We start from the raw sequence: 20,384 nt of genomic DNA, 5'->3' as shown, positions 1-20,384 counted from the left end.
TGAGATCTTGTTAAAATGCCAGTTCTGATTCAGTGGGGCTGGCTGTGGCCTGAGATTCTGCGTATCTAAAAAGATCTCAGCTGAGGCTGATGACTGTTGGTTCAAGAACCACCCTTGGAGTAGAGGTGGGTTAGTGTAAACATCCCTTGGTCTTAGATGCTGGTCTCAGGGATAGGCTTAAAACTAACCCTGGAAGACCTAGATCCTTTGCCCTGAAGGGGTTTTAGTCCAATGAAGAGAGATTAGGTAATGCACGGAAATGAATAGAAGATAATTAAGTGATTAGGAGTGTGCTGCTGACTCCTGTAGGAGTTTAGAGCCTTCAGGACTAGACTTGACAGAGAGGTCCTCTATAGAAGCAGTGAGGACTTGAAAGTTCTGCTGAGGTCCCAGAAAGGAGAAAAGACATCCAGTATACAGTAGGCAGGGTGGGGGGCTGGGGAGACTCGTGTGTGTGTGTGTGTCTTGTGTAAAGGTGTGCAGTAGGAAAATAATAATGGCAGTAATACAAATAATGATAATAAAGCTAACATCTTTATGATCCATCTGCCATAAGTCCTGTTTTATAACAAAACCTCAGTGATGTCCAGCTCTTGCCTCTTTTAGGTGCTGGGACAGCACCTTGCAAGAAAGGTTCACTGAAGACAAGTGACAAGGTGTGAGTGACAGGATTCAGGCAGTCTTCTAGTGAGAATCAGTGGTCCAAATCCTCTAACTGTTGTGTGCACCTAGGATCAGTTTGGGATCCTAAACAATTCTGAATGGTTTGAGCCGTTTTGTTCTCCATATGTATGTGTGTTTGTGTGTATGTATGTATGTATACATATTTTTTTCTTATATTTTTATTCTTCATGTGCAGTGTTTCTAGACAATCCACACATCTCAAATACCCATTACAAATTACTTCTAACATCCATGATGCTAATTAAAAGACAGCCTCTGGTGCTGATGAGAGATAACTGGAGCACTCGCTTGGAATGTGGGCTTCTGACTGGAGTCTCTCAAATGGTAACCAGCCACCTCTGGAGGGTGTATTCCCAATTAGGACATGACAGATGTTAGCTCACTGCACTGAGCTTGTAAATTTAATACACACACACACACACACACACACACACACTCACACACTCTCACACACTCTGTGCTGATATATTTTGAATTGCAAGCAGTATAATTAAGACCTAGAGATTGAAACTGTTAATAACTTTATTTATTTATTTTTGGGGTGGAGTCTCACTCTGTCACCCATGCTGGAGTGCAGTGGCAAGATCTCAGCTCACTGCAACCTCCGCCCCCCAGGTTCAAGCGATTATCCTGCCTCAGGCTCTCCAGTAACTGGGAATACAGGCATGCACCGCTGCACCCAGCTAATTCTTGTGTGTGTGTGTGTGTGTGTGTCTTTTTTTAAATAGACACAGGGGTTCACCATGTGGCCTGGGCTGGTCTTGAACTCCTGATCTCAGGTGATAGACCTGCCTCGGCCTCCCAAAGTGCTGAGATTACAGGCGTGAGCCACCACGCCTTGCCAGTTTTTAAATAACTTTTAAATTATAAAAGCAATGCAGGCTGCTTGTATAAAATTTCAGGAAGTATATATATTTCAATATGCTTAAATTAGTCATATTCTATACCGAAAGACAATTTTCAACATTTAAGCCTTTTGTTTTTGGTATATGTAGATACGTAGGTTATTTGTACATGTATATAAAATTTATTGCTTTGGGCTGGAGGATACTTGTGATCACATAATATAATACATTTAACTTTGAATCCTGTGTTTGTAGCTTAACAGATTGGCTGGGCACAGTGGCTCATGCCCGTAGTCCCAGCACTTTGGGAGGTCGAGGCAGGTCAATCACCTGAGGTGTCAGGAGTTTGAGACCAGCCTGGCCAACATGTCAAAACCCTTTCTCTACTAAGAATACAAAAAATAGCTGGGTGTGGTGACATGCGCCTGTAATCCCAGCTATCTCCTGACCTTGTGATCTGCCTGCTTTGGCCTCCCAAAGTGCTGGGATCACAGGTGCGAGCCGCTGTGCCTGGCCTACATTAGGTATTAGAAGCAATCTAGAGTGATTTAGAGTAAAGTATATATGAGGATAGGTGTAGGTTATGTGCAAATACTATCCTACCATTTTATATGAGGGACTTGAGGCTTCACAGATACTTAGGAAGAACTGGAATTCCCGAAGAAGAATTGAATAGGTGGATCCTTCAGGTTTAAATCACCTATCTGGCATATTGGGCAATACCTATTTGTTGGGATCTGTTTTCTACTCAACCTTGTGGGGGAAGTGTGGCAGTGGAGAGAGATAAAACCTCATTAAGGGTGCTTTTCTGCCCTCTGGGAAGGATCACCCCTGAAACGTACTTAACATATCTTTGGCAAGCACTTCATCAACGGCTCTCTGGTTTGGGCCTCAAAGCAACCCTCCAAGATAGAGGGTATCATCCCAATTTATAGATGAATAAGGAAGCTTCTCCAGCGTCGGGGGACTTGTCAGGGTGCAGCCAGTCCAGTGCAGCATCTGGGCTTGAACTCATCTCTCTGTAACTGCATAGCCCTCTTTTCCTGCACTTCCTTTTGTCCTAGGAGATTCATGGGTCTTGGTGGTTCTCATTCTCTGTGACTAGCAGAATGTGTGCATAGGGTTTGTTTTTTATGCTTCAGATGAACATTCCCTAGAGGGGACTTTTTTCAAGTCAACATTCTCTGTTCAGAAGGATTTTGCTTTTTCAATTTTACTTTCTAGTCCGCACCCTCCAGCCCTATGGTCTTTCATCTGTTCCAAAAGAAGGCCATTTAGAAAATCGTGTCAGAATGGTTGCAGAAGGAGGCCTAGCATTGACAGTTGAGATTGGCTCTATCAGGTGTTTATTGCTGGCAGCTCGCTGAACACAGACTCCTGAAGCTTGAGACGGTGGCCTCTGGATAGAATTTGATTACATTTATTCATTTAATAGACAATTACCAGGCACCTGCAGCTGACAGGCAGTATGCGAATTCTTAAGGAATGCAAGTGGATCTGATAGGGTGGGTACCTGTCTTCTGGAAATGCCAAGACTGGTGGGGGAGGAAGTCAGTTGAGCCAGACCACTGTCAGGTGATACAGGGGTTACCAAAGAGGAAAGGATGCATTTGGGAATATAGAAGGGGGAGAACCAAGCCAGGTATTTTATAGACGTCTCTTCTTAGGGAATCTGAAGCTTTTTATATCTGTGTCCAATGGGTGAGTTCCACTCTGTTAGGGAGGCACCATGTGGGTTTATCTTTCCACCTATAGTGAGCGTGACACCTGTGTTAGGAGGTGGGTAGAGATGAAGTCTGAGGGTCTATTGGTTTTTTTAAACTCCTTTATAGGTTTCATGATTACCTGGTCAGATACTTAGGTGAAAGATCATGGGCCATCCACTCTGTCCGCACTGACCTTCTCCCTCTTCCCTTGATACACACGGCCAGGCTGCTGCCATGGTCTGAGGATACTCCCTCCCCAGGCTGTCCGTTTGTTCTTACCCCTTCTCTGCATGTTTTAACGGTTTCTGTGATTCTCTGAACCTCTTCTTCCATGCTAAAGGTGGAAGCTATGGAGACAGTCCCTACTGAGTGCGTTGAGGTTTTCAGCTGTGCTTAGGGTACAGTCCCATGGAGGTGGTGGCCTCTCCTATCTCCTTGCCTTGGCATGTACTCTTTGGTTGACACCAATGCCTTTCTCAGTCTCCTCTGCCCAGAACGTAGGAACTGTTCTACCATCCTCACCACACACAGGGCAGTCAGCACCTTCATCTGCCCTTCCAAGTGGTCCATGCAGATCTCAGCTTCGGGTTCTCATAGATCTTTTGTGTTTCTCTCTCTCAGTAGACGACACTTTTTTGAATCCATCATCTGTTCTACTCTTGCTTGCTTGCTCCCCTCCCTCCTTCCTCCCTCCCTCTGCCACCTCTCTCTCTCTCTCTTGGTCTCTCCTTTGTTTTCTTTTCTTTTTCCTCTCGCTCTGTCATCCAGGCTGGAGTGCAGTGGCACGATCTCACCTCGCTGCAACCTCCGCCTCCCAGGTTCAAGCCGTTCTCCTGACTCAGCCTCCTGAGTAGCTAAGATTGCAGGCATGCCACCATGCTTAGCTAATTTTTGTATTTTTGGTAGAGACAGGGTTTCACCATATTGGCCAAGCTGGTCTTGAACTCGTGACTTCAAGTGATCCGCTCATCTTGGCCTCCCAAAGTGCTGGGATTACAGGTGTGAGCCCAGCCTGTTCTAGTCTTCTTTTGAAACACAGCAGCACATGGTCCTTGCTTGGTACATAATAGGTGCTAACTAAATGGTCCTCTTACTATTTTGTGTGTGTGTGTGTGTGTGTGTGTGTGTGTGTGTGTGTGAGAGAGAGAGAGAGAGGGGGGGAGGGGAGGGAGGGAGAGAGAGAGAGAGAGGTGTCTTACAGTTTTTGTTATTTACTTATTGTCTCAGTTTTGAAGACTGCAAGAGGGCAGCATCATCTCTTGGGATGAAAGGTAACCTAGATCAGCTGAACCCTTTTCAGGATCTGTGAGATATTTCTCTTCGGTAACTTACATCTGTTTCCAGTGCTAAGAACTCAGGCCTTCCCCCTTCTCTTCCTTTCAGAAAGTATTATGAGGGAGGCCAAGGACTTCATGCTCCGGACAGAGAAACGGCGCTGGGATTAGGGATTGCCACTTCCGAGAGGATGCTGGGAATCTGCAGGGGGAGACGGAAATTCCTGGCTGCCTCGTTGAGTCTTCTCTGCATCCCAGCCGTCACCTGGATTTACCTGTTTTCTGGGAGCTTCGAAGGTAAGACTGGAAGCCAAAGTGAGCGAGAAGGAGAGAAGAAAGAAAACATGAGCTGTCACAGAACCCTAGAAAAGAAACTCAATGCCATCTAATAGGAAGGTGGATTTCTAATCTTGGAAAGTGACGTGTCTAGGGTCACACAGGTGGTTGGAGGCAGTCATCAGTATGAGGAGAAAAAGGGAAAAACAACCAAAATAAGGCATACCTTGATGCAGTGGGAGGGTAGTGGGTGCACAAATGTCAAATCAAGTCAGTCACTGTGTGGAAAAAGGTTGGGCCCTGGGGAAATTACTGAGCTAATTCATGGGGCCATATAGTTCATGAATTGGTCTATCTATCCATTCATTTATTTACCCATTCAGCTTTGTGGTGGTGGTGGTATTGGATGCCTGCACTAAACTTGGTGCTGAGAATATGGAGATAACAGATCTGGAGGTTCACAGTATAGTGGAAAAGACAGATAGGTAACAAAGGATCGCGGCACGTTGTCACGTGCGTTTGTGATGGAGGAAGGCAGGGTGCTGTGGGAGAGGTTTGTTCGAGCTGTCAGGGCTGGGCTGGGGATGAAAGATGAGTTACATGACAGGCCGAGCACAGGGAGGCAGCAAAGAGTTTGCTGTCCTCAAACAGGTAAAAACAAATGATGATCTCTGCTGCTTTCCAGAAATAAGTGGGAACAGCAAGACTTGCCATTTTTTTAGCCAGCAGTTTCAAATACGGTGCAATGTTTTGCCTATCAAAGATGGTTTTCTAGGCTTCAGAGAGGGAGGGAACAGCAGTGGTGAAGAGCTGACTTTATTTTTATTTACCCCCACACTTGAATTTAAGAAGAAAGATCTCAAATGAAAATCTGTCTCAAGAAAGTCACAACTGTGTTTTTAAACGTTTCCTTTATGCATAATTTTATTGGCAGCTCAAGGCTACCTTTTAATTAGGAACTTCACTTTGCTTTCTGAGATTTGCCTTGAGTTAGCTAGACTGAATATAAACAAGGTGGAACTGTGTGCCTGCATAGCAGGGGGGGCTCATGATGCTCAGCCCAGTGCCAAGGCCAGGGGACACACCCCTGTCCCTGTTCCCACCCCTCAGCTGCATCCCTGGAGCAGTCAGAACCTTCGTCTGAGCAGGTAGGTAGCGTTAATTATGCCATGGCAGTGGATGGTAAGTTTTTGGAAAAGGGATTAGAGCGGGGAAGGAGGTTTCATGTTGGTCTTGATGGAAGGAAACTTTCTCCCAGAGATGATGGAGAAGGCCTTATAAAAGAAGGCAGAGGTACCCCATGCTAGTATAGGTTTAATAAGTAAAACATTGACTTTTGAGTGAGTAACTTAACTGGTAATAATAATGGCATAAAAATGACAGTGATGACAGTACCAGCAGCTAGTATTTTGAGTATTTTTACATTCTAGGTATTGTTACAGGACTTTCTATAAATTCACTCTTTCTTCACAATGATTCTTTGTGGCAGGTACAGTTAACAAACCTATTTTACGGCTGGGAGGATGAGGCAGGTAAGCTTCGGTGATCTGTCCATGGTCCCAAAGGCGGTCAAGATGGAGCCTGGACTGGATTCAGTAGCTTGAGTTTTTTTTTAACTGCAGTACCATGCTGTAGATGGGGGCCTCAATAAGTGATTAAACTTTGGAAAGGGATTTGACAGGTTGTCACACAGTCTGGGTGAGGAAAGGTGCAGAATTTTGATTTGCACTCTGGCAGAAAGTCAACCCAAATTGGCTTTTGGCAAAAAGGGAAATTTGATAGTTAATAGGATTTGCAAGTTCAAAGATAGGGCAGGCTTCAGGCAGAGTTGGATCCAGGGGCTTTGTAGCTAGGTCTTTCTCTGTTCCTTTGTTCTACTTTTCTCTGCCTTGGTTTCTCTCAGAGTAACTTTTTCTACATAGAGGAAGTTTCAGACTTGCATCCTGTTCTCGTCAATCCCAGTAGAAAGTGGATTTTTTCCTTTCTCTGATTCCCCCATATTGCCTCTGAATTGCCTGTGGTAATTCCTCCTGAAACCAGTCACTGCAATTACGGGAGGGTTGTGAGGGAGGCTGGCACTTTTTTGTTTACTTTAAGCCCTGTGCCTATTTCTGGTCACAGGATAATGGAGAGGTGCTTAAAACACATGGGGTGAGATTGGGTGACGGGGATGGCCACCAAAGGCAAATGGCATGGTTTCCCAAAGAGGAGAGATTAGAAGCTGAAGTAAACCGAATTCATAACTGGCTGTGTTTATGGTTTGATGTGTCTAGGTCATTTTGAAGGTAGCTTAGAAGCATCATGGCTGGTGGAGTGACGGTGATCACTAACTTTGAGCAGTTTCACCAGACTGGCAGATAGATTATGGGAACCTGGAAAGATCATGAAAGTACTTTGAGGCAGCCTGACAGACTGGGGGTAGATGCTGTATCTATCAACGTGATCCTTTAGAATGAACCCCATGCTTGGGACCAAATCTCAAGCTGCATTTAGTAGGGGCTGGGTGATGTGGGCATGTTAACACAGTATTTTAGCTGGGATGACAAAGGCAACAGATTTCTTTAACTGAGTGTCAGTTAGTGTGCTTTCGGGCTGCTGCATTTGTATTTGTGGACTCTACACTGTAAGGACAGCCTATATGAGGCAGCACGCTTAGGAAAATCCAGGTGAGTGACAGTGCCCGTTCAAATCTGGTTATGTAAGAAATGGTGGGAAGAATTGAGGTTGTTTACCTTGGAGAAGCAGAGGCTCAGGATGGACATGCTCAGCTTCAGCAAACAGTCAAAGGGCTGTCCCCTGAAAGAGAGATGAGGATTGCTCTGGTGGCTCCAGAACTATGGAGGCACGTGGCAAGGAGCCAGATGTCAACCTCCTCATAATGAGGATCGTTCTGTCCAGAGCTGGGATGAGCTGCCCAGGAGGTAGTGTAATACCCAGCATGAGAGATGCACAAACATAAGTCCAGTATCATGGGAGGGAGCTGAGCGAGAGGGACAGTTACATGAGGTGACCCATCTTACCCTGCCTGACCCAGAGATCCTGAGACTCTGGAAAAGGCTGAGTATTTATCGGAACACAAAGGCGATGCCCCCATGAAGCTCCCTGCCAGTTGCTGCAGACATCAGTGTGTTTCCCAAAGGGCCTGCAGAGACATTATTTTCTCTGTAATTAACTATCACAACGTTACAATCCATTTATTGACACCCTTGAGTTTTTGGTTTTGTGGTAGGTGAAGCCATAAATAAGGAGCAGAGTTGCTGCCTGTATTCATGGAAATACTATTCATACTTTGCGTGGGTTTATTTATTTTTCTTCTCTGTTTAATTTCAATGGATCTCCTGAGAGCAGAGCCAAGAACTCCCTCTGAGATATGGATGCTCTCGGCATAGGGTTTTGGAGTTGGATTACACGCAGCCACATGATATATTGAGAGAGCCCTGGAGGGGGTCAGAGCTGTCTCAGGACCTCCAATCAGCTCAGCCAGAGGAGCTGGGTGATTTGGGGCACACTTGCTCTTCATGCTAGGCCTTAGTTTCTTCCAACGTGAAATGAAGTTATCGAAATGAAGTGCACGTAGCAGGGCGCCGACATTCTGCCTACAAGCTTATGATTCTGACGTCTGATGTAAGTGAACTGAAAATGACCAGAATCTTCCCCAGTTATGGGGAACTGTGACACTAAGAGGGAGTCAGCTTATTGTGATTTGCTCCTGCTTGGGGAACCAGGATCAGTGCATACATGTTATGGGGAGGCTGGCATTGTCTCCCTGTGAGAAAGAACACCCGGTCTCCAGCAATTCAGTTGTCAAGGATGGAGTTCACCGTCTGGGAAAGACGAGATTCCCATACCTTGAGACATCTCTTGAAGGCCTGGCGACCACTGGTGAAGGATGCTGATCAGGTGGTGTTTTTGTGTGTGTGTGTGTTCTCCCCTTCATGCTTAAACCCAGCTCCTTGCTTTATTTCTTCCCCAATCCTCCTTTCTTCCTCTGACATCCCAGTCAGCATTCCCAGCCCCACACCGTTCAGGCTCCTAATGTGGGAGTAATCCTTGTCTCCCTTCTCCTTATTCACTCTGTGGCTCGGTTGCCGCTTCCTGTTGATTCTAAGCTCGGCCTTGTAGCTGCGTCAGTTGTTTCCCGTCTCTCACCAGTGCTGTCACCCTGGCTCTGTCGTTTCTCCTTTGTGATCAGGACCGAACACAACTCCCCACTTTCTTGCAGGTCTCCTTCGTTCTTCAGAGTCCTCAGAGCTAAATCACAGCACCACCCTGCTCCCTGTCAGCCCCTCTGGCCCATCCCCTCATCCCCACCATCCTGCTTCCCATCATCTGGCATCCTCCGCTCAGCCATGCCAGGTTCCTTTAAGTCCTGGAGTACATCGCCCTCTGTGGGCTCTGCTCCTCCCACCTGCTCTTCCTTCTCCCTGACACTCTCTGTTGCTCTTGTTGCCTTCCCCTTCTTGGCCAGGCTGCTTAGATCCTTGGGTCTCAGCTGAAACACAATTAATTGCTCCTGACCCCAACTAGCAGGCTTCCTGGGCTCCCTATTTACCTCACTTGTATGAACTGATAATGCTCAGGGCTCTTTATTTTCCTTGTTTTAATAATTTTTTATTGTCACAACAGATTTGCAGGTGTTAGGAGGAGAGGGAGCCGGTCTCTTTAGCTCACCCTTCCACCTCTAGTACCCACTGCAGTGCCAGGAGAAGATTTGGTCCCCAAATGTTTGTTGAATGAATGAGTGAACAAACACATGTGCTTTCCTCTGGCTTTGAGTGCTGGCAGGTCTCATCATTGTCTCTTGGATTCAGTGTGGACTCCTTACCATGACTCTGGGGTCTTCAACAATTGTTTTTCCCCAACTTGTACTGTCATCGGGGGATTATACCCTGTTGAACTCCCTGAGAAAACTACTTTCCTGATTCTTAATTGTCACTCTTATGTTCTTTCTGCCTACTATTCAGTTCTTTTTTCTGTAACCCCCGCTCCCAGACAACACCTTCAATGCCCATAGTTAGTGTCATTTTCCTCAGTGTCTGATCCCATGTGGAGACTTCTATGACCAGTACTCATCAAGCAATGAGTGTCTTGTTTAATATCTAACCACTTGCCTATGAGTTTCTTGAGATAAGGGAGTATTTTACTCCCTGTTAGACTTCCAGAGTCTGAGCACTCACTTTTAATGTGTCCTTAGTGAATGTTTTCTGAGAAGGACTCTGGTATTGAGGGATGCAGGTGCCACTGGTAGGGAAGGGCTCCTGGTACTGTGAGCATCTATGATTTTTGAGACCTGAGGGCATGGCTACTCTCCTTTGGTGGTGATGTTAATTCTGGGACTAGAGTAAATCTGCTCAATCACAGCCCCATTTAAATATAGAGCATGCCTGTTATTTTCTATCAGAATCACCTTTTCTGAGAGCCCAGTGGGTTATACTGTGGGATGTGGTTTTTCTTTTCTGTCCATCAAGGAGTTATAGTTCAGCTGTTAGAGACTTATCAGCATGTGGAAAAAGGGTGCTTTTCAGCCATTCAGAAAATTCTTCACACATGCTGCCCTCTGATAATTCATAACCAGCTCTGTGCAAAGGTTTCCCATTGTCAGGGAGGCAGGCTGGGACAATGTGGGTGTCATTTAAAAGCAAGTGTCTTCAGAGGATGCACAGTCCTGAACACTTAAAACTAGTGTCATGAAAAGGTGTAGGATCTTCACTTCTGAACTGATACCAGCTTGCACCCCTGTTTTGTCATTTCTAAAGCCGGAGTTCACTGTTTGCTCTGTTTTTATCAACATGAACACCCTCTGAAATGAATGTTTTTGAGTGTTGTCATAGTAAATTTCAACAGAAAGAAATGGGGTCCCGACACTGGGCCATTTTGAAGAGTTGCAGTGAGAATGAAAGAGAATTGTAAGTTAAGGCTGGGTGCAGTGGCACATGCCTTTAATCCCAGCACTTTGGGAGGCTGAGGTAGGTGGATTCCTTGAGGTCAGGAGTTCGAGACTAGCCTGACCAATTTGGAGAAACCCCGTCTCTACTAAAAATACAAAAATTAGCCAGGCGTGGTGGTGCATGCCTGTAATGCCCTACTTGGGAGACTGAAGCAGGAGAATTGCTTGAACCCAAAAGGCAGAAGTTTCAATGAGCCGAGATCGTGCCATTGCACTCCAGCCTAGGCAACAAGAGTGAAACTCCACCTAAAAAAAAGAAACACTGTAAGTTAAAGCTTTTTCTTTGCATTATGATTATGAGGGAATCCCAGGGCACCTGTGTGGTAGAAAAGGAAAGATGAGGGCAGTGCGTGTTATCAAAGGAGTGCTTGTCTAGACATGACTGATTGCCCAGCCCTGTGTCTGCTCCCCCATCCGTCAGCCCAGAGAATGTGCTGGGAGGTCTGGGAAGTCAGATTCTACAAGGTACTGGTGAATAATCTGCTGGAGCTTTCAGTATCACCCAAGGCTAGGCTGTGTAGCAGCTTTGGCAGGAAAGCCTATTTTTGCTGTCCTGCCAGTGGTCCAAATGTATCATTTAATAAGGATATTATGCAGTATAAGAATGTAGGATGCTGAATGCAAAATGAAATGGGAAGTATAATAAAAAAAAGTTGTGTTTTTAAAAAATGGATCAAAAATGAAGAGCTTTTCCAGCCATTGCTTAATGGCACTTAGTGCTGAGCTTGAGCAAAATCTTGCAAAGAATGAGAATGTGAGCCGGCAAGTAGGCTGATCTGAATAGTGCCCAAGTGACACATGCATCCTGAAGAATGCCTAATGCATGTGGTATGAGTTCTTACCTTGGGACCGTTGAGAGTCTCTTTAAGGTCTTGGCATCTGAGAGGGTCGTAAAGTCCATCCCAGTTATTTGCATGAGATGGTTACAAAGATGACCTCTACTTTTTTTTTTTTTTTTTTCTTGAGATGGAGTCTCGCTCTGTTGCTCAGGCTGGAGTGCAGTGCTGCGAGCTCAGCTCACTGCAACCTCAACCTCCCAGGTTCCAATAATTCTCCTACCTCAGCCTCCTGAGTAGCTGGGATTACAGGCACCTGCCACCAGGCCCCACTAATTTTTTTTTGTATTTTTAGTAGAGATGAGGTTTCACCACCTTGGCCAGGCTGGTTTTGAACTCCTGACCTCAGGTGATCCACCTGCCTTGGCCTCCCAGAGTGCTGGAATTAAAGACATGAGCCACAGAGCCTGGCCTGACCTCTGCTTTTCTTATAGGCAGCGTCTGATCTTAAAATAATATTGGCTCTCCTGCTAGGGTGGAAAGAATGACCCTGCCGCATCTGTTAGCTGCATCTCCTGGAAGAGGTCATGGCAAGAGGCATGGACTAGGAATCAGAAAATGTGGTTTCCATGAGTCCCAGTGTACATCTCGTATGATTTTCCTCTGGCTGCTGTAACAAACCACCACAAACTTAGTGGCTTAAAAAAAAACCCATACATTTATTATCTTACAGTACTAGAGGTCAGAAGTTTGAAATCATTCTCACTGGGCTAAAGTCAAGGTGTTGCCAAGGCTAGTTTCTTCTGTAGGCTCCAGTGAAGAATCCATCTCCTGGTCTTTTTCAGCTTGTTAAGGCTGCCTGCTTTCCTTGGCTTGTCACCCCTTCCTCCATCCCCAAAGCCAGCGGTGTGGCATCTTCAAATTTTTCTCTCTGATTCTAACCTCTGCTTCTGTTGTCATGCCTCCTTCTTTGACTGTGACTTTCCTGTCCCCCTCTTATAAGGACCCTTGTAATTATATTGAGCCTGCCTAGAAAATTCAAGATAACTACCCTATCTGAAAATCCTTAATTTAATGATACTGGCAAAACTCTTTTTGGCACGGAAGGTGACATATTCATTGGCCATGGGGATTAGGATGTGGACATCTTTTGTGGGGGGTCATTGTGTGGCCTTCCATACCCCTTTCCCACAGTACTGTGCTCCCACATCCTCTCCATCCCGTTGTCCTTCATGGACAGAGCAGAGGTGGTGTGCCATGCACTTTTTATATGGACATCTTATCCTGCCCTTGGAGTTTTGGGTTCTTGCATTTGAATTTGACACATATATATCCAACACTGCATTTACAGCTCATGAGAAAGGCATTGTATTCAGATGAATCGGTCTGAATTGTTTCAATGATTTAAGACCATAATACTTCATCTATGATAGGTGTTTAATCGGTAACTGATGATGGATGAATGTTTTCTGAAAAGATAACTTCAGAATGTCTGCTTTTTGTTGGAGGTGGATTCCAATTATGCCAAGTTCAAAAACAAGCAAAAATTAATGTAGACTCTTACCTATCTGGATGGTGGTTAACTCTGGTGGGGAGGGTACAACAGTGACTGGAGCAGGGCCCAGGGAGGACTTTGGGATGCTGCTGATCATTTAATTTTAAGCTGTGTGATGATTATATAGCTGGGTTCACTTTGTGATAATTCACCAAGTAATTCGCTTGGGATTTGTTCACGTTTTTGAATATGTTATTTTACTTTTCAAAAAAACGATACAAATCTTGACGGTAGCAGAATTAAGTGATTTTTGTAGGTTTTGCATTGTTTTTAGATGAGAGGAATTTTATTAACCTTTGGGATTTATGAATCTGTGTCATTGTTTAACTTTGAAATTCAAATGCTTTTTAAGAATCAAACTTTTCTTGAGGGATCATTGTTTAACACTTTTATTTAACCATACTGGCTTTTTTCCTTTCTGATACACCTTACTGTTTGGACAGATACTCACCCTATGAGAGTGGATCACAGCACTGACTTCAAGATCTGAAATTTACTCATAAAAACCCTAATCTGTATGAGTGTTTTCATCAATTGGAAACAGGACCAGTATTCTTACCAGCTCTTGCAATAACACAGCTGTAATTAATATTAAAACAATATTACTGCTTGATATTGACCCCAAGCCACATTAGATAATGTTGTCTTTTGTGTTATTCAGCAAACATGCATTTTCATAAAATCCTTATTCCTGGAAATTGGGGGGGAAAAAAACCCTTTAATTATGGTATTGTGGAAGATAGAGAAACACAAGAAGGAAGTGTACTATTTAGACTATAACCATAATGGAAACTCTAGCAATCGCTTCTATTTATCACACGGTAAACCAAGATTGGCTGCATCTGCCTTGCACTTGTGTTGGGGTTGGCCCGCCTACTGCTTTTACCATTTTGAATTTGTTGCTAATGGTTAAACATTGGGAGACTACGCATAAAAAGCCGTGAGTTCTGGCTTTCCCTAAAAAAATGAAAAGATCTGTAAAACCAGACCCTCATTTCATCATAGTAGCCACTGGCTGGAACTGAGTGCTGGCTGTCCATGTGCACAGTGTTTGGATGCTGCATTTTGTCACAGTCTCCATCCTTGTTGATCTCTGTGTCACCCCTGCGCTGTTGTTGACGTAGAACAGAATTGAGAAGGAAGAGCTTCTGTATCTGCGTATGGCAGTGGTTGACCCTGTCTGCCTCACTTAGACTTTGAGTTTCTACCTTTTGGCCTGGTGCTGGGCTAGGAATTCTACACACATGATGTCACTCCTCCAGACAACTTCATCCTTGTCCCATTTTATAGATGAGGAAACAGGCTCAGGAATGTTGTGCCCGTTTAATCAAAGCTACCAAGATGGTAAGCAACGGAGTCTGCCCTCGTCTAAAAAGGTCCTTTATTCTGCAGTCACCCAAGAACTTGCAGATAGAGAAGCAAGTGGTAGATGACATTTCAGAGTCAGTATGATCAAGATTTAGACAAGGACAAGACAAACCCTGAGACAAGTGAAAATGGGGTATCTTGGACAAGAGAGAAGACACACGATCTTCTGTGGCTTAAAGGATTATTGTAAGCCAGCATAACTAAACACTTTAGTCCTTTAATACAGTTTGCATTTTGTTTCTGTCATAGACTTATGCAATTAGGAGGAGGAAGGGGCATGAGAAATCATCTCGGCAGGCTTACAACCTTTGAAAAGTATAAGCAGATAAAACCTTTGAAAATTACAGAGGACTTTTTATAGGGCAAACGTTGATGGTTGAGGGAACATAGCCCCCAAGGACAAGTGGATTGGAGTTTGAATTTTAGCAGACACCATTTAAATCACAGGGTGAAATAGACAAGTTACTCAGCACTATTGCAGATCAGTTTCTTCTCCACTAAAAGAAGAGCACAGGCTGGGCGTGGTGGCGCCTGCCTGTAATCCCAGCTACTCGGGAGGCTAAGGCAGGAGAATCGCTTGAACCCAGGAAGCGGAGGTTATGATTAGCTGAGATCACCCCATTGCACTCCAGCCCGGGCAACAAGAGCGAAACTCTATCTCCACCGCCCCCCGCCCCAAAAATAAAGGAGAGCACAACCTGTAGCTTACACCGCCGTTGTAAAGACTCAATGACCTGTTATATCCGACAGTGGTCATTCAACACTTTGTTTTTTCTTTCATTCTCATACTTTTTTTTTTTCTAGAATCCTGGAAAATCTCCCAGAGGGATGCAAAATGTCACCCATTTGGTCCAGACAGACCCTTGTTTTACAAGTGACGAACGGAAACCTAGAGAACTGTGACATAGTGAGGGTCGAGGGTCACAGCCTCAGCAGCCTTCTTTAGGCATTAGAAAGGGGTGGGGAGAGACTCCCTAACCTGCTGTAGCTGTGGTCATAAATACACCAGCAGTTCATTGTGAAGGCATTGGCCACATTTGGAGAAAATTAAGTTATTTCACCAAATGACCTACCTGTAGTGAGAACGTCAAAGAACAAGGAGAAGCTTAGTGCTTGGGAAGCTTAGTGCTTGCAATCTGGACTTGCTTTCGGCGGCTAATCAAAATTCAGAGGAACCTGAGAGAATACTTCCTCTTTTTGTCTCTAAGGAGGTCACCTAGATGTCCGGTTCCAGCATTTGCTAGATGATAGGCATCAGCTGGGGCATTTGTTTAACACATAGACTCCCAGTCCACCCTGGGGCACTTAATGAACAAGTCAGCCCCAGAATCCTGCCCCAGATCTGCTAAATGGGGTGCCTCAGGGGAGGTGCCCAGGTGGTCTGTACTTTTAACAAGTGCCTCAGATGATCCTTCTCTTCTGGCCCATTTGGGAAGTTTGACCTGGATAAAGTGCAGCCTCTGGGTGCCTGGACTCAGCTTCCCGTCCTCCTCTCCTGGGCTCTAGGACTTGGATTTAATAATAACCAGCATGGTAACGACATTGCTGATTGAGTGCCTCCTGTTTGCCTTGCACAGCAGCCTCACTCCCTACTTTATCTCCTCCAACTTAAAGCTTAGTCTTCACTCCAAGTGCCTGGCCAATATATTGTTTGTGCTTCTGTTAATCATTTATTACGTTGAAGTGCACTCCATTTATATAACATACTTTTTTTTTTTTTTGGAGACGGAATCACCAGACTGGAGTGCAGTGGCACAATCTTGGCTCACTGCAACCTCTGGACCTCCCAGGTTCAAGCGTTTCTTCTGCCTAAGCCTCCTCAGGAGCTGGGACTACAGGTGCGTGCCACCATGCTCAGCTGATTTTTGTAGTTTTAATAGAGATGGGGTTTCACCATGTTGGTCAGGATAATCTCGATCTCTTGACCTCGTGATCTGCCCACCTCGGTTTCCCAAAGTGCTGGGATTACAGGCATGAGCCACCGCGCCCGGCCAGCATACTTCCTTTTTAGAGCTTTCCCATGGACTTTGATAACATTTTCTAGAAAAGTGCCCAGCACCTACTGAGTGCTGGAAAAGTCATTATTATTATTTGTTTGGATTTTACACACTTCAGATGACAAGGACTCACCTTTCCTTAGTCATAGTCAAATCCTTAGTCTTCAGCAAAATATCTGAAATAGAGTAGATACTCAGTGAGTCTTGAAGTTCCAGAAATGAAAATAATATTAGTTACTATTTATGGAGCATTTATTGTACATCATCACCAAGTCCTTGACTTGTAACTAGTTTCTTCCTCAGAACAGTCCCACGAGGTAGGTGCTAATATTCTTATTGTGCAGATGGGGAAACGGAGGCACAGAGAAGTTTGATAATTTGCTCAAGGCTGGAGAGCTGGAAGGAGGTAAAGCTGAGATTGCAACCAGGCAGGCGTGCCTTCTGTGATCTCTCCAAGGTTCCTTTCATGTCTTAAATGGGCGTGATTCTAGATTTCCTTCTTTCTATGTCAGGTCGCTCCTTCCTGCTTAGTTCTCCATAGGGATTGGGAAGAGTTGGTCCTCTCCCTGTGTATGAATAATGCTTCACAGATCCTGGGAAATGTACTAGATTGGAACTTCCACCCAGGCTCAGTGGGCTTGGTTGTATTGACCTTTACCACCTTTCAAACCGTGCATTTTGTTTGCTTCCTGGAATCGTATGGCAGTTGCCTTGGACCCTGTGGGTGATGGATATTTGGATCCAGCCTTTCAGGACAGATTAGGGTCATCCTGCTTCAAGCAGTAGCAAGAACGAGTCCCTCGCCTTTCCCTTCCTAGAAGCTATACTTGTGAGTTAATACTTCTCAAAATGCTGCAGTTAGCTCACTTGAGAGAAACCTGGGGACTCTTTAAATCCCCAGTTCAGACATGAATATAAGCCTTCTGGGTGTTCAGATTGTCAGGGCACACACAGGCACTGGTTCTGAGGCAGCACTGAAGGAGACAGGTCTGAGAGAGACAAGCACCTCACCCACGGCTTAATTTCATGTTTTGGATAAACACTCAGAGGTGAGTGGCATGAAGGGGCGGATGAGCAAAGATCGCTGAGAGTGAGTATTTACAAAATTTTTCCATTTTGCTCTCACCAGTCTTCTTCCTAATCACTCTCCCTGCTCTGATGGCTCTCTGACAAATAGAAAGGAGCCTGTTTTCCCTTTGGTCCACACCTCTGCCCCAAACAATCCCTGTATTGCATTCCAGATGCTTCAGTGACAGGTAGTCATCAGAAAGAGACCCTTGAATCGCATATTTTCTTGGCTTCTTCGCTTGTTCTGTTCCCCGGGGTGAAATCCCTCAGCTCCTTCAGGCTTTGAGGCGATTCTTTCCCTCTGTCCTTAGTGTGGGATAATAGAAGTTAACGCTTGATGAGCCTTTGCCGTGTGTGCCGCTCTAAGCACTTGCCTTTATGTTCATGACAAATCACCCAGGTAGACACTAGCTTCACCCTCCTTTTAGAGGGAAAGGCAAGTGCGGGATGTTGAGAAACTTACCCTAGGTCACAACCCGTGAGTGGCACTGGAGCCCACGCTCTCACCCACCATATACCCAGGTAGCACTGTACCATTCAGTTGGAAACAGGAACGAATGAGGTGTTTTCCTGGGCGTGGGAGTGGCAGAGCCATCCGGAAGTCTCAAGTGTGTCCCTCGTGCGATGAGAACACAGTGCACAAGATCTGATGGGGCCCTGCAGGGCAGAGGTCAGGGGAGAGCATCATGGCAGCAGGCGTGCTCTGGGGACCCAGGAGAGAGCACGCTGCCATTTGGGAAGACACAGAAGAGCCACACAGCCTGGGCAAGAGGGAGACTAGCGGCTCTCAGGTATGCCAGGCATTCTCATTCCATTCCCATCACAGAGGAGCGTCCATCTCCTGGGAGTGGGGACAGCAGGACTGGAGGGGACATGGGCTTTGCAGTCAGAACACTGGGTTTGAAACCTGTCTGTTCCACTTACCAGCTAGGTGACCATGGGCTTGTCTGTTGCCTTCCTGTAAGTTTTCTCATATATAAATGGAAACAACAGTACCGTCCTCACAGATGTATTTGAAGGTCTAAGAATGATGACTTTTGCAGGCAACTGATATATATTAGGCTCTCAGAGAATTGCAGATACTTGTTTTATTTATTTTCATTTTTGAGGAGGTCATGTATTGATAAATTCAGATCTGTGATTGCAAATGAAATAGAGTATTAAAAAAATCTGTTGTGGCACATAGTTGCTGCTCAATAAATATAGAGCAAAGGCTTAATTTGCACGTAGTTGGATTAGATTCGTAGCCAGCGGGGCATGATGGAAAAAGCACAAAATGAGAATGGAGAGTGGTTAAGTGGATTGCTCAGGGTTGCTGTGCTGGTACATGAAAGAGCTCACTTTCTCGCTGAACCTTGACAACAGCCCCATGAGTCAAGCCGGGCTAACATTATCTGTCTCTTAGAGAAAATTAAAACCCAGGGAAGGTAAATGTCTTATGCAAGTCAAATTACTGTATCCTAGAATAAGGAACTTCATCACTAAATAGCCACGTGATGAGTCGAGGACTCCCTTTCCTCATCTGTAAAATGGGGTTGGTGATATCTCTCCTGGCCACTTCAAAGAGTTGTGGTGGAGGTCAGATGGAAGAGATCGTAAGACTGGCTTCTGTATAGAGAATGATCCATGGTGGGCAGGAATTTAGGCCGGATCACCAGCTGGGTAGCCAACCAGATAAGCAGTGAGGTGACCTGAACTTAGATGGTGGCAGTGGCAGTGGAGATGAGGCAAAAGTGGCTGCCTGGGGATAGGTGTTGGAGGTAGAGGCTTCAGGCCTTGGCGATGATTGGGTTGTGAAGGAGAAAGAAAGAGTCAGTTGTGACTCCAGGTTTTGACCTGAGCGAATGGGTACCGGCAGAGAGGTCAGTGGGAAGAGCTGTGTGGGACAGGTGATCTGTGGCTGCTTTGGGACATATTGACAGCTGATCAAAGATCCAACAGTGAATTTCCAACATGCACTACCTGGGTATGTTAAGCCATTCTTGCATTGCTATAAAGAAATACCTAAGGCTGGGTAATTTATAAAGAAAGGAGGCTTATTTGGCTCATGGTTCTGCAGGCTCTACAGGCGTGGGACTGGCATCTGCTTGGCTTGTGGGAAAGCCTCAGGGAGCTTATAATCATGGGGGAAGGCAAAGTGGGAGCAGGTATGCCACATGACCAGAGGAGGAGCAAGAGAGAGAGGGGAGGTGCCATACACTGTTTAAACAACCGTATCTCACAAGGGTAGCACCAGGGTGGTAAACCATTCATGAGAAATCAGTCCCCATGATCCAAGCAACTCCCACCAAGCTCCACTTCTAACGCTGGAGACGAGATTTCATCATGAGATTTGGAGGGGACAAATATCCAGACTGTATCACTGGGTGTTGAAACACTTGAACCAGTGACATCCAATAGCGAGATGAGCTAGAACACAGTGTCAACCGTCTTTACTGGGGACACAAAGACATTATAGGGAAGGAAAGATTGGGATGCCTTTTTAAAAATTTCCAGCGTGAAAAAGACACTGTACTTTTATTATAAAGAAAAATCCGGTTGAAGTAAAGCCGAAGTGTCGGCGTGGCTTTATTAGACAGTGCTCTCACCGTATGGTACAGTAGAAAGTGCAGGGATTCTTGAACCAGAAGACCTGAGTCCTGAATCTGATGCTGCGACTCGCTGGCTACATGGCCTTGGAGGGGTCTCCTGAACTTCCTGAACCTCAGACCAAGTGGATTCCTAGTCCTTGCTTTAGGGACTGGTGTGCCAAGTCATGACAGGTTCCTTGCACACAGTGTGCTCGGTGCACGAGGGTTGATGAGTGAGTGATCCCCTCCTTTAAGGGAACAGGATAGGAAAGAATAGCTGCCTTATCACATCAGGGGTAGACCTACTGATGCTTGTTG

The 20,384-nt window shown here is 45.4% G+C and overlaps 1 protein-coding gene across 4 annotated transcripts in view; it reads left to right on the top strand.

Moving 5' to 3' along the window:
- LARGE1 (LARGE xylosyl- and glucuronyltransferase 1) overlaps window positions 1-20,384 on the top strand; it is a 626,458-nt gene that overhangs the window by 159,907 nt on the left and 446,167 nt on the right. For all 4 annotated transcript variants that reach the window (XM_064367950.1, XM_021669373.2, XM_021669372.2 and 1 more), the window contains one exon: window positions 4,619-4,806. In XM_064367950.1, coding sequence (XP_064224020.1) covers window positions 4,701-4,806 — 106 coding nt within the window. In that variant the 5' untranslated portion in view covers window positions 4,619-4,700. The remainder of the gene's footprint in view (window positions 1-4,618; window positions 4,807-20,384) is intronic.

The sequence above is a fragment of the Aotus nancymaae genome, unplaced genomic scaffold (genome assembly GCF_030222135.1).
Source record: "Aotus nancymaae isolate 86718 unplaced genomic scaffold, 86718_ANA_hifiasm-v0.15.2.pri h1tg000076l, whole genome shotgun sequence".
Lineage (NCBI taxonomy): Eukaryota > Metazoa > Chordata > Mammalia > Primates > Aotidae > Aotus > Aotus nancymaae.
The sequence above is the reverse complement of the archived record's forward strand: the minus strand, read 5'-3'. Positions and strand labels throughout refer to the sequence as shown.